Source organism: Hyla sarda, unplaced genomic scaffold, assembly GCF_029499605.1.
Source record: "Hyla sarda isolate aHylSar1 unplaced genomic scaffold, aHylSar1.hap1 scaffold_72, whole genome shotgun sequence".
NCBI classification, from domain to species: domain Eukaryota; kingdom Metazoa; phylum Chordata; class Amphibia; order Anura; family Hylidae; genus Hyla; species Hyla sarda.
This window is the reverse complement of record NW_026610740.1, coordinates 276,257-292,985: the sequence shown is the minus strand read 5'-3', so window position 1 is coordinate 292,985 and position 16,729 is coordinate 276,257. Positions and strand designations below refer to the sequence as shown.

The 16,729-nt window shown below is 42.6% G+C and overlaps 1 protein-coding gene across 1 annotated transcript in view; it reads right to left on the bottom strand.

The window, feature by feature from the left end:
• C2CD5 (C2 calcium dependent domain containing 5) overlaps positions 1–16,271 on the bottom strand; it is a 128,706-nt gene extending 112,435 nt beyond the window's left edge. The window contains 2 exon segments of the mRNA XM_056554438.1: positions 2,365–2,475; positions 16,203–16,271. Coding sequence (XP_056410413.1) covers positions 2,365–2,454 — 90 coding nt within the window. The 5' untranslated portion in view covers positions 2,455–2,475; positions 16,203–16,271.
• Between the last annotated feature and the right edge of the window lie 458 nt (positions 16,272–16,729).

The window sequence follows — 16,729 nt, the reverse complement described above, 5'->3', positions numbered from 1 at the left end:
ACAGGGACCATGTACAGAACTGTGATGACACATAGTAACAGAACCATCACAACAGGGACCATGTACAGAACTGTGATGACACATAGTAACAGAACCTAATCACATCAGGGACCATGTACAGAACTGTGATGACACATAGTAACAGAACCATCACAACAGGGACCATGTACAGAACTGTGATCACACATAGTAACAGAACCATCACAACAGGGACCATGTACAGAACTGTGATGACACATAGTAACAGAACCATCACAACAGGGACCATGTACAGAACTGTGATGACACATAGTAACAGAACCATCACAACAGGGACCATGTACAGAACTGTGATGACACATAGTAACAGAACCATCACAACAGGGACCATGTACAGAACTGTGATGACACATAACAGAATCTCATCACATCAGGGACCATGTACAGAACTGTGATCACACATAGTAACAGAACCTCATCACAACAGGGACCATGTACAGAACTGTGATGACACAAAGTAACAAAACCATCACAACAGGGACCATGTACAGAACTGTGATCACACATAGTAACGGAACCATCACATCAGGGACCATGTACAGAACTGTGATCACACATAGTAACAAAACCATCACAACAGGGACCATGTACAGAACTGTGATCACACATAGTAACAGAACCATCACATCAGGACCATGTACAGAACTGTGATCACACATAATAACAGAACCTCATCACAACAGGGACAATGTACAGAACTGTGATCACACATAGTAACAGAACCATCACATCAGGGACCATGTACAGAACTGTGATGTCACATAGTAACAGAACCATCACATCAGGGACCATGTACAGAACTGTGATGACACAAAGTAACAAAACCATCACATCAGGGACCATGTACAGAACTGTGATCACACATAGTAACAGAACCATCACATCAGGGACCATGTACAGAACTGTGATGACACATAGTAACAAAACCTCATCACAACAGGGACAATGTACAGAACTGTGATCACACATAGTAACAGAACCATCACAACAGGGACCATGTACAGAACTGTGATGACACATAGTAACAGAACCTCATCACATCAGGACCATGTACAGAACTGTGATGACACATAGTAACAAAACCTCATCACATCAGGGACCATGTACAGAACTGTGATCACACATAGTAACAGAACCATCACATCAGGGACCATGTACAGAACTGTGATGACACATAGTAACAGAACCTCATCACATCAGGACCATGTACAGAACTGTGATGACACATAGTAACAAAACCTCATCACAACAGGGACAATGTACAGAACTGTGATGACACATAGTAACAGAACCATCACATCAGGGACCATGTACAGAACTGTGATCACACATAATAACAGAACCTCATCACAACAGGGACCATGTACAGAACTGTGATGACATAGTAACAGAACCTCATCACAAAAGGGACCATGTACAGAACTGTGATCACACATAGTAACAAACCATCACAACAGGGACCATGTACAGAACTGTGATGACACATAGTAACAGAACCTCATCACAACAGGACCATGTACAGAACTGTGATGACACATAGTAACAGAACCTCATCACAAAAGGGACCATGTACAGAACTGTGATCACACATAGTAACAAACCATCACAACAGGGACCATGTACAGAACTGTGATCACACATAGTAACAGAACCTCATCACAACAGGACCATGTACAGAACTGTGATGACACATAGTAACAGAACCTCATCACAACAGGGACCATGTACAGAACTGTGATGACACATAGTAACAAAATCATCACAACAGGGACCATGTACAGAACTGTGATCACACATAATAACAGAACCTCATCACATCAGGGACCATGTACAGAACTGTGATCACACATAGTAACAGAACCTCATCACATCAGGGACCATGTACAGAACTGTGATCACACATAGTAACAAACCATCACAACAGGGACCATGTACAGAACTGTGATGACACATAGTAACAGAACCTCATCACATCAGGACCATGTACAGAACTGTGATCACACATAGTAACAGAATCTCATCACAACAGGGACCATGTACAGAACTGTGATGACACATAGTAACAGAATCTCATCACATCAGGGACCATGTACAGAACTGTGATCACACATAGTAACAGAACCTCATCACATCAGGGACCATGTACAGAACTGTGATCACACATAGTAACAGAACCATCACATCAGGACCATGTTGAGTCTGACATTCCTGTACATGGATATAATGCTGGAGCGGCGGTGCGGAGCGGTGCGGAGCCTGGGGGAGGGGGGGGGGATGTACAGAAGAGCTGACAATCTACTCTATATACAACAAGATGGCGGTCACCTCCACAAAGGCGTCGGTCAGGTCGCTGGCGCGGTCCATCACCGGCAGGTGGCGTCCGGCCACAATCTTCACCTTCAGCTTCCCCGGCATGGCCTATAGGGGCGGAGTCATCTGCAGAAGGGGAGGAGCAAAAATATGTATATGGATCACAACTGTGTATATTACTCTCCGTGTACATTACTCTCTGTGTATATTACTCTCTGTGTATATTACTCTCTGTGTATATTACTCTCTGTGTATATTACTCTCTGTGTATATTACTCTCTGTGTATATTACTCTCTGTGTATATTACTCTCTGTGTATATTACTCTCTGTGTATATTACTCTCTGTGTATATTACTCTCTGTGTATATTACTCTCTGTGTACATTACTCTCTGTGTACATTACTCTCTGTGTATATTACTCTCCGTGTATATTACTCTCCGTGTATATTACTCTCCGTGTACATTACTCTCCGTGTATATTACTCTCCGTGTACATTACTCTCTGTGTATATTACTCTCTGTGTACATTACTCTCTGTGTACATTACTCTCTGTGTACATTACTCTCTGTGTACATTACTCTCTGTGTACATTACTCTCTGTGTACATTACTCTCTGTGTATATTACTCTCTGTGTATATTACTCTCTGTGTATATTACTCTCTGTGTATATTACTCTCTGTGTATATTACTCTCTGTGTATATTACTCTCTGTGTATATTACTCTCTGTGTATATTACTCTCTGTGTATATTACTCTCTGTGTATATTACTCTCTGTGTATATTACTCTCTGTGTATATTACTCTCTGTGTATATTACTCTCTGTGTATATTACTCTCTGTGTATATTACTCTCTGTGTATATTACTCTCTGTGTATATTACTCTCTGTGTACATTACTCTCTGTGTACATTACTCTCTGTGTACATTACTCTCTGTGTACATTACTCTCTGTGTACATTACTCTCTGTGTACATTACTCTCTGTGTACATTACTCTCTGTGTACATTACTCTCTGTGTACATTACTCTCTGTGTACATTACTCTCTGTGTACATTACTCTCTGTGTATATTACTCTCTGTGTATATTACTCTCTGTGTATATTACTCTCTGTGTACATTACTCTCTGTGTACATTACTCTCTGTGTACATTACTCTCTGTGTATATTACTCTCTGTGTATATTACTCTCTGTGTATATTACTCTCTGTGTACATTACTCTCTGTGTATATTACTCTCTGTGTACATTACTCTCTGTGTACATTACTCTCTGTGTACATTACTCTCTGTGTACATTACTCTCTGTGTACATTACTCTCTGTGTATATTACTCTCTGTGTATATTACTCTCTGTGTATATTACTCTCTGTGTATATTACTCTCTGTGTATATTACTCTCTGTGTATATTACTCTCTGTGTATATTACTCTCTGTGTATATTACTCTCTGTGTATATTACTCTCTGTGTATATTACTCTCTGTGTATATTACTCTCTGTGTATATTACTCTCTGTGTATATTACTCTCTGTGTATATTACTCTCTGTGTATATTACTCTCTGTGTATATTACTCTCTGTGTATATTACTCTCCGTGTACATTACTCTCCGTGTACATTACTCTCCGTGTACATTACTCTCCGTGTATATTACTCTCCGTGTATATTACTCTCCGTGTATATTACTCTCCGTGTATATTACTCTCCGTGTATATTACTCTCCGTGTATATTACTCTCCGTGTATATTACTCTCTGTGTATATTACTCTCTGTGTATATTACTCTCTGTGTATATTACTCTCTGTGTATATTACTCTCTGTGTATATATATATATTTCCTTCCCTGGGGGAGATTTATCAAAACCTGTGAAGAGGAAATGTTGCCCAGTTGCCCATAGCAACCAATCAGATCGCTGCTTTCATTTTTAACAAGGCCTCTGCAAAATGAAAGTAGCGATCTGATTGGTTGCTATGGGCAACTGGGTAACCTTTCCTTTGCACCGGTCCTGTGTATAAATATAAACCATGTATACAGCACCCTGAGTATATATACACAAACACACATCACCCCGAGTATATACACACACATCACCCCGAGTATATACACACACACACATCACCCAGAGTATATACACACACATCACCCCGAGTATATACACACACACATCACCCCGAGTATATATACACACATCACCCCGAGTATATACACACACATCACCCCGAGTATATACACACACATCACCCCGAGTATATACACACACATCACCCCGAGTATACACACACACACACATCACCCCGAGTATATACACACACATCACCCCGAGTATATACACACACACATCACCCCGAGTATATATACACACACAAACACACACACATCACCCCGAGTATATACACACACATCACCCCGAGTATATACACACACACATCACCCCGAGTGTATATATACACACACATCACCCCGAGTATATACACACACATCACCCCGAGTATATACACACACATCACCCCGAGTATACACACACACATCACCCCGAGTATACACACACACACATCACCCCGAGTATACACACACACACATCACCCCGAGTATATACACACACATCACCCCGAGTATATACACACACACATCACCCCGAGTATATACACACACATCACCCCGAGTATATACACACACATCACCCCGAGTATATACACACACATCACCCCGAGTATATACACACACATCACCCCGAGTATATACACACACATCACCCCGAGTATATACACACACATCACCCCGAGTATATACACACACATCAGCCCGAGTATATACACACACATCAGCCCGAGTATATACACACACACACACACATCACCCCGAGTATATATACAAACATCACCCCGAGTATATACACACACACATCACCCCGAGTATATACACACACACACATCACCCCGAGTATATACACACACACACACACACACATCACCCCGAGTATATACACACACATCACCCCGAGTATATACACACACATCACCCCCAGTATACACACACATCACCCCGAGTATATACACACACATCACCCCGAGTATATACACACACATCACCCCCAGTATATACACACACATCACCCCGAGTGTATATATACACACACAAACACACACATCACCCCCAGTATATACACACACACACACACACACATCACCCCGAGTATATACACACACATCACCCCGAGTATATATACACACACATCACCCCGAGTATACACACACACACATCACCCCAAATATATACACACACATCACCCCGAGTATATACACACACATCACCCCGAGTATATACACACACATCACCCCGAGTATACACACACAAACACACATCACCCCGAGTATATACACACACACACACATCACCCCGAGTATACACACACATCACCCCGAGTATATACACACACACATCACCCCGAGTATATATACACACACACACATCACCCCGAGTATATACACACACATCACCCCGAGTATATACACACACACACACATCACCCCGAGTATATACACACACACACACACATCACCCCGAGTATATACACACACACATCACCCCGAGTATACACACACATCACCCCGAGTATATACACACATCACCCCGAGTATACACACACATCACCCCGAGTATATACACACACACATCACCCCGAGTATACACACACATCACCCCGAGTATATACACACACATCACCCCGAGTATACACACACACACATCACCCCGAGTATATATACACACACACACACACACCACCCCGAGTATATACACACACATCACCCCGAGTATATACACACACATCACCCCGAGTATATACACACACACACACACACACACACCACCCCGAGTATATATACACACATCGCCCCGAGTATATATACACACACATCACCCCGAGTATACACACACACACATCACCCCGAGTATATACACACATCACCCCGAGTATACACACACATCACCCCGAGTATATACACACACACACATCACCCCGAGTATATACACACACACACACATCACCCCGAGTATATACACACACACATCACCCCGAGTATATACACACACACACATCACCCCGAGTATATACACACACACACATCACCCCGAGTATATACACACACACACATCACCCCGAGTATATACACACACACACATATACACACACACACATCACCCCGAGTATATATACACACATCACCCCGAGTATATATACACACACATCACCCCGAGTATATACACACACACACACATCACCCCGAGTATACACACACATCACCCCGAGTATATACACACACATCACCCCGAGTATATACACACACACACACACATCACCCCGAGTATATACACACACACACATCACCCCGAGTATACACACACATCACACCCCGAGTATACACACACACACACATCACCCCGAGTATATACACACACACACACATCACCCCGAGTATATACACACACATCACCCCGAGTATACACACACATCACCCCGAGTATATACACACACACACATCACCCCGAGTATATACACACACACATCACCCCGAGTATATACACACACACATCACCCCGAGTATATACACACACACACATCACCCCGAGTATATACACACACACACATCACCCCGAGTATATACACACACATCACCCGAGTATATACACACACATCACCCCGAGTATATACACACACATCACCCCGAGTATATACACACACATCACCCCGAGTATATACACACACATCACCCCGAGTATATACATACACACACACACACACACACATCACCCCGAGTATATACACACACATCACCCCGAGTATATACACACACACATCACCCCGAGTATATACACACACACACATCACCCCGAGTATATACACACACACATCACCCCGAGTATATACACACACACATCACCCCGAGTATATATACACACATCGCACCCGAGTATATACACACACACATCACCCCGAGTATATACACACACATCACCCCGAGTATACACACACACACATCACCCCGAGTATATACACACACATCACCCCGAGTATACACACACATCACCCCGAGTATATACACACACACATCACCCGAGTATATATACACCACACACACACATCACCCCGAGTATATACACACACATCACCCCGAGTATATACACACACACACACATCACCCCGAGTATATACACACACACACACACGACTACACACACACATCACCCCGAGTATATACACACACACAATCACCCCGAGTATACACACACATCACCCCGAGTATATACACACATCACCCCGAGTATACACACACATCACCCCGAGTATATACACACACATCACCCCGAGTATACACACACATCACCCCGAGTATACACACACATCACCCCGAGTATATACACACACATCACCCGAGTATACACACACACACACACATCACCCCGAGTATATACACACACATCACCCCGAGTATATACACACACACATCACCCCGAGTATATATACACACACACACACACACACCACCCCGAGTATATATACACACGTCACCCCGAGTATATACACACACATCACCCCGAGTATATACACACACACACACACACACACACACACACCACCCCGAGTATATATACACACATCGCCCCGAGTATATATACACACATCACCCCGAGTATACACACACACACATCACCCCGAGTATATACACACACATCACCCCGAGTATACACACACATCACCCCGAGTATATACACACACACATCACCCCGAGTATATATACACACACACACATCACCCCGAGTATATACACACACATCACCCCGAGTATATACACACACACACACATCACCCCGAGTATATACACACACACACACACATCACCCCGAGTATATACACACACACACATCACCCCGAGTATATACACACACACATCACCCCGAGTATATATACACACATCACCCCGAGTATATATACACACACATCACCCCGAGTATATACACACACACACACACATCACCCCGAGTATACACACACATCACCCCGAGTATATACACACACATCACCCCGAGTATATACACACACACACACACATCACCCCGAGTATATACACACACACACATCACCCCGAGTATACACACACATCACCCCGAGTATACACACACACACACACATCACCCCGAGTATATACACACACACACACACATCACCCCGAGTATATACACACACATCACCCCGAGTATATACACACACATCACCCCGAGTATATACACACACACACACACACACCACCCCGAGTATATACACACGTCACCCCGAGTATATACACACACACACATCACCCCGAGTATACACACACATCACCCCGAGTATATACACACACACATCACCCCGAGTATACACACACACACATCACCCCGAGTATACACACACATCACCCCGAGTATATACACACACACATCACCCCGAGTATACACACACATCACCCCGAGTATATACACACACATCACCCCGAGTATATATACACACACATCACCCCGAGTATATATACACACACACACACATCACCCCGAGTATATATACACACACACACACACATCACCCCGAGTATATATACACACACACATCACCCCGAGTATATACACACACACATCACCCCGAGTATATACACACACATCACCCCGAGTATACACACACATCACCCCGAGTATATACACACATCACCCCGAGTATATACACACACATCACCCCGAGTATATACACACACATCACCCCGAGTATATATATACACACACACACATCACCCCGAGTATATACACACATCACCCCGAGTATATACACACACACATCACCCCGAGTATATACACACACATCACCCCGAGTATATACACACACATCACCCCGAGTATATACACACACACATCACCCCGAGTATATACACACACACACATCACCCCGAGTATATACACACACACACATCACCCCGAGTATATATACACACACACACATCACCCCGAGTATATACACACATCACCCCGAGTATATACACACACATCACCCCGAGTATATACACACACATCACCCCGAGTATATATACACACATCACCCCGAGTATATATATACACACATCACCCCGAGTATATACACACACATCACCCCGAGTATACACACACACACACATCACCCCGAGTATATACACACACATCACCCCGAGTATATACACACACATCACCCCGAGTATACACACACATCACCCCGAGTATATACACACACACACACACATCACCCCGAGTATATACACACACATCACCCCGAGTATATACACACACATCACCCCGAGTATATACACACACATCACCCCGAGTATATACACACACATCACCCCGAGTATATACACACACATCACCCCGAGTATATACACACACATCACCCCGAGTATATATACACACACATCACCCCGAGTATATACACACACACACACATCACCCCGAGTATACACACACACACACCACCCCGAGTATATACACACACACACACACATCACCCCGAGTATACACACACACACACCACCCCGAGTATATACACACATCACCCCGAGTATATACACACACATCACCCCGAGTATACACACACATCACCCCGAGTATATACACACACATCACCCCGAGTATACACACACATCACCCCGAGTATATACACACACACATCACCCCGAGTATATACACACATCACCCCGAGTATATACACACACATCACCCCGAGTATATACACACACATCACCCCGAGTATATATACACACATCACCCCGAGTATATATATACACACATCACCCCGAGTATATACACACACACACATCACCCCGAGTATATACACACACATCACCCCGAGTATATACACACACATCACCCCGAGTATACACACACATCACCCCGAGTATATACACACACACACACACATCACCCCGAGTATATATACACACACACATCACCCCGAGTATATACACACACACACACATCACCCCGAGTATACACACACACATCACCCCGAGTATACACACACATCACCCCGAGTATATACACACACACATCACCCCGAGTATATACACACACATCACCCCGAGTATATACACACACATCACCCCGAGTATATACACACATCACCCCGAGTATATACACACACATCACCCCGAGTATATACACACACATCACCCCGAGTATATACACACACACATCACCCCGAGTATATACACACACACATCACCCCGAGTATATACACACACATCACCCCGAGTATATATACACACACACACACATCACCCCGAGTATACACACACACACACATCACCCCGAGTATACACACACATCACCCCGAGTATATACACACACACACACATCACCCCGAGTATACACACACACACACCACCCCGAGTATATATACACACACACACACACATCAGCCCGAGTATATACACACACACACACACATCAGCCCGAGTATATACACACACACACACACCACCCCGAGTATATACACACAGATCACCCCGAGTATATATACACAAACACATCACTCCGAGTATATACACACACACATCACCCCGAGTATATACACACACACACACATCACCCCGAGTATACACACACACACATCACCCCGAGTATATACACACACACACACATCACCCCGAGTATATACACACACATCACCCCGAGTATATACACACACATCACCCCGAGTATACACACACATCAGCCCGAGTATATACACACACACACATCACCCCGAGTATATATACACAAACACATCACTCCGAGTATATACACACACACACATCACCCCGAGTATATACACACACACACACACATCACCCCGAGTATATACACACACATCACCCCGAGTATATATACACACACACACACACATCAGCCCGAGTATATACACACACACACACACCACCCCGAGTATATACACACACATCACCCCGAGTATATATACACAAACACATCACTCCGAGTATATACACACACACACATCACCCCGAGTATATATACACAAACACATCACTCCGAGTATATACACACACATCACCCCGAGTATATACACACACATCACCCCGAGTATACACACACATCACCCCGAGTATATACACACACATCACCCCGAGTATATACACACACACACACATCACCCCGAGTATATACACACACATCACCCCGAGTATATACACACACATCACCCCGAGTATATACACACACACACACACACACATCACCCCGAGTATATACACACACATCACCCCGAGTATATACACACACATCACCCCGAGTATATACACACACATCACCCCGAGTATATATACACACACACACATCACCCCGAGTATATACACACACACACACATCACCCAGAGTATATATACACATCACCCCGAGTATATACACACACATCACCCCGAGTATATATACACAAACACATCACTCCGAGTATATACACACACACACATCACCCCGAGTATATACACACATCACCCCGAGTATATATACACAAACACATCACCCCGAGTATATACACACACATCACCCCGAGTATATACACACACATCACCCCGAGTATATATACACACACACACATCACCCCGAGTATATACACACACACACACATCACCCAGAGTATATATACACATCACCCCGAGTATATACACACACATCACCCCGAGTATATATACACAAACACATCACTCCGAGTATATACACACACACACATCACCCCGAGTATATACACACATCACCCCGAGTATACACACACACACACACATCACCCCGAGTATATATACACAAACACATCACCCCGAGTATATACACACACACACACATCACCCCGAGTATATACACACACATCACCCCGAGTATATACACACACATCACCCCGAGTATACACACACACACACACATCACCCCGAGTATATACACACACACACACACATCAGCCCGAGTATATATACACACATCACCCCGAGTATATACACACACATCACCCCGAGTATATACACACATCACCCCGAGTATATATACACACACATCACCCCGAGTATATACACATCACCTCCAGTATATATACACACATCACCTCCAGTATATATACACACATCACCTCCAGTATATATACACATCACCTCCAGTATATATACACATCACCTCCAGTATATATATACACACATCACCTCCAGTATATATACACATCACCTCCAGTATATATATACACACATCACCTCCAGTATATATACACATCACCTCCAGTATATATACACATCACCTCCAGTATATATACACATCACCTCCAGTATATATATATACACATCACCTCCAGTATATACACACATCACCTCCAGTATATACACATCACCTCCAGTATATATACACCTCACCTCCAGTATATATACACCTCACCTCCAGTATATATACACATCACCTCCAGTATATACACATCACCTCCAGTATATACACATCACCTCCAGTATATACACATCACCTCCAGTATATATACACATCACCCCCAGTATATATACACATCACCCCCAGTATATATACACATCACCTCCAGTATATATACACATCACCCCCAGTATATATACACATCGCCTCCAGTATATATACACATCGCCTCCAGTATATATACACATCGCCTCCAGTATATATACACATCACCTCCAGTATATATACACATCACCTCCAGTATATATACACATCACCTCCAGTATATATACACATCACCTCCAGTATATATACACATCACCTCCAGTATATATACACATCACCTCCAGTATATATACACATCACCCCCAGTATATACACATCACCTCCAGTATATACACATCACCTCCAGTATATATACACATCACCTCCAGTATATACACACATCACCTCCAGTATATATACACATCACCTCCAGTATATATACACATCACCTCCAGTATATACACACATCACCTCCAGTATATATACACATCACCTCCAGTATATACACATCACCTCCAGTATATACACACACATCACCTCCAGTATATACACATCACCTCCAGTATATATACACATCACCCCCAGTATATATACACATCACCTCCAGTATATACACATCACCTCCAGTATATACACACATCACCTCCAGTATATATACACATCACCTCCAGTATATACACATCACCTCCAGTATATATACACATCACCCCCAGTATATATACACATCACCCCCAGTATATACACACATCACCTCCAGTATATACACACATCACCTCCAGTATATACACATATCACCTCCAGTATATATACACATCACCCCCAGTATATATACACATCACCCCCAGTATATACACATCACCTCCAGTATATATACACATCACCTCCAGTATATATACACATCACCTCCAGTATATACACATCACCCCCAGTATATACACATCACCTCCAGTATATATACACCTCACCTCCAGTATATATACACATCACCTCCAGTATATATACACATCACCTCCAGTATATATACACATCACCTCCAGTATACACACATCACCTCCAGTATATATACACATCACCTCCAGTATATATACACATCACCTCCAGTATATATACACATCACCTCCAGTATATATACACATCACCTCCAGTATATATACACATCACCTCCAGTATATATACACATCACCTCCAGTATATATACACATCACCTCCAGTATATACACATCACCTCCAGTATATACACATCACCTCCAGTATATATACACATCACCTCCAGTATATATACACATCACCTCCAGTATATATACACACATCACCTCCAGTATATATACACATCGCCTCCAGTATATATACACATCACCCCCAGTATATATACACATCACCTCCAGTATATACACATCACCTCCAGTATATACACATCACCTCCAGTATATATACACATCACCCCCAGTATATATACACATCACCTCCAGTATATACACATCACCTCCAGTATATACACATCACCTCCAGTATATACACATCACCTCCAGTATATACACATCACCTCCAGTATATACACATCACCTCCAGTATATACACATCACCTCCAGTATATATACACATCACCTCCAGTATATACACATCACCTCCAGTATATACACATCACCTCCAGTATATACACATCACCTCCAGTTTATACACATCACCTCCAGTATATACACATCACCTCCAGTCTATACACATCACCTCCAGTATATATACACATCACCTCCAGTATATATACACATCACCTCCAGTATATATACACATCACCTCCAGTATATACACATCACCTCCAGTATATATACACATCACCTCCAGTCTATACACATCACCTCCAGTATATATACACATCACCTCCAGTATATACACACATCACCTCCAGTATATACACATCACCTCCAGTATATATACACATCACCTCCAGTATATACACATCACCTCCAGTATATACACATCACCTCCAGTATATACACATCACCTCCAGTATATATACACATCAGCTCCAGTATATACACATCAGCTCCAGTATATACACATCACCTCCAGTATATACACATCACCTCCAGTATATATACACATCACCTCCAGTATATATACACATCACCTCCAGTATATATACACATCACCTCCAGTATATATACACATCACCTCCAGTATATACACATCACCCCCAGTATATATACACATCACCCCCAGTATATATACACCTCACCTCCAGTATATATACACATCACCTCCAGTATATATACACATCACCTCCAGTATATATACACATCACCTCCAGTATATATACACATCACCTCCAGTATATATACACATCACCTCCAGTATATACACATCACCTCCAGTATATATACACATCACCTCCAGTATATATACACATCACCTCCAGTATATACACATCACCTCCAGTATATACACATCACCTCCAGTATATATACACATCACCTCCAGTATATATACACATCACCTCCAGTATATATACACATCACCTCCAGTATATACACACATCACCCCCAGTATATATACACATCACCTCCAGTATATACACACATCACCTCCAGTATATACACACATCACCTCCAGTATATATACACATCACCTCCAGTATATATACACATCACCTCCAGTATATACACACATCACCTCCAGTATATACACACATCACCTCCAGTATATACACATCACCTCCAGTATATACACATCACCTCCAGTATATACACATCACCTCCAGTATATACACATCACCTCCAGTATATACACATCACCTCAAGTATATATACACATCACCTCCAGTATATACACACATCACCCCCAATATATATACACATCACCTCCAGTATATACACATCACCTCCAGTATATATACACATCACCTCCAGTATATATACACATCACCTCCAGTATATACACATCACCTCCAGTATATATACACATCACCTCCAGTATATACACATCACCCCCAATATATATACACATCACCTCCAGTATATACACATCACCCCCAATATATATACACATCACCTCCAGTATATATACACATCACCTCCAGTATATACACACATCACCCCCAATATATATACACATCACCTCCAGTATATACACATCACCTCCAGTATATATACACATCACCTCCAGTATATATACACATCACCTCCAGTATATACACATCACCTCCAGTATATACATTAATATATTTATATACATCTATCTATATATATAGATAGATATATATATGTATACATGCCTATCTCATCTTCTTATATATACTTTACAGCTGCTCCTGGAAGTCACATGACTCACAAGCTGCAGAATCGGGGCGCCCGCTCCCCCATCACCTCCTCCTGTCACAACTTCCGCTTCCGATCTGTCACGTGACTCTATGGACGGAGCCCGGAGAGGACCAAGAATCATAGAGCGCGATACAGTAATGTGAGCGGACTGTACCCTCCCCATCATTACTATTATATTATTATCTTATATAACACTGTGCGGACCTGTATATAGAGGTGATGTCATCCGTCATATATCCTGTATTATACCCCAGAGCTGCACTCACTATTCTGCTGGTGAGGTCACTGTGTACATACATTACTTATCCTGTACTGATCCTGAGTTATATCCTGTATTATACTCCAGAGCTGTACTCACTATTCTGCTGGTGAGGTCACTGTGTACATACATTACATTACTTATCCTGTACTGATCCTGAGTTATATCCTGTATTATACTCCAGAGCTGTACTCACTATTCTGCTGGTGAGATCACTGTGTACATATATTACATTACTTATCCTGTACTGATCCTGAGTTATATCCTGTATTATACCC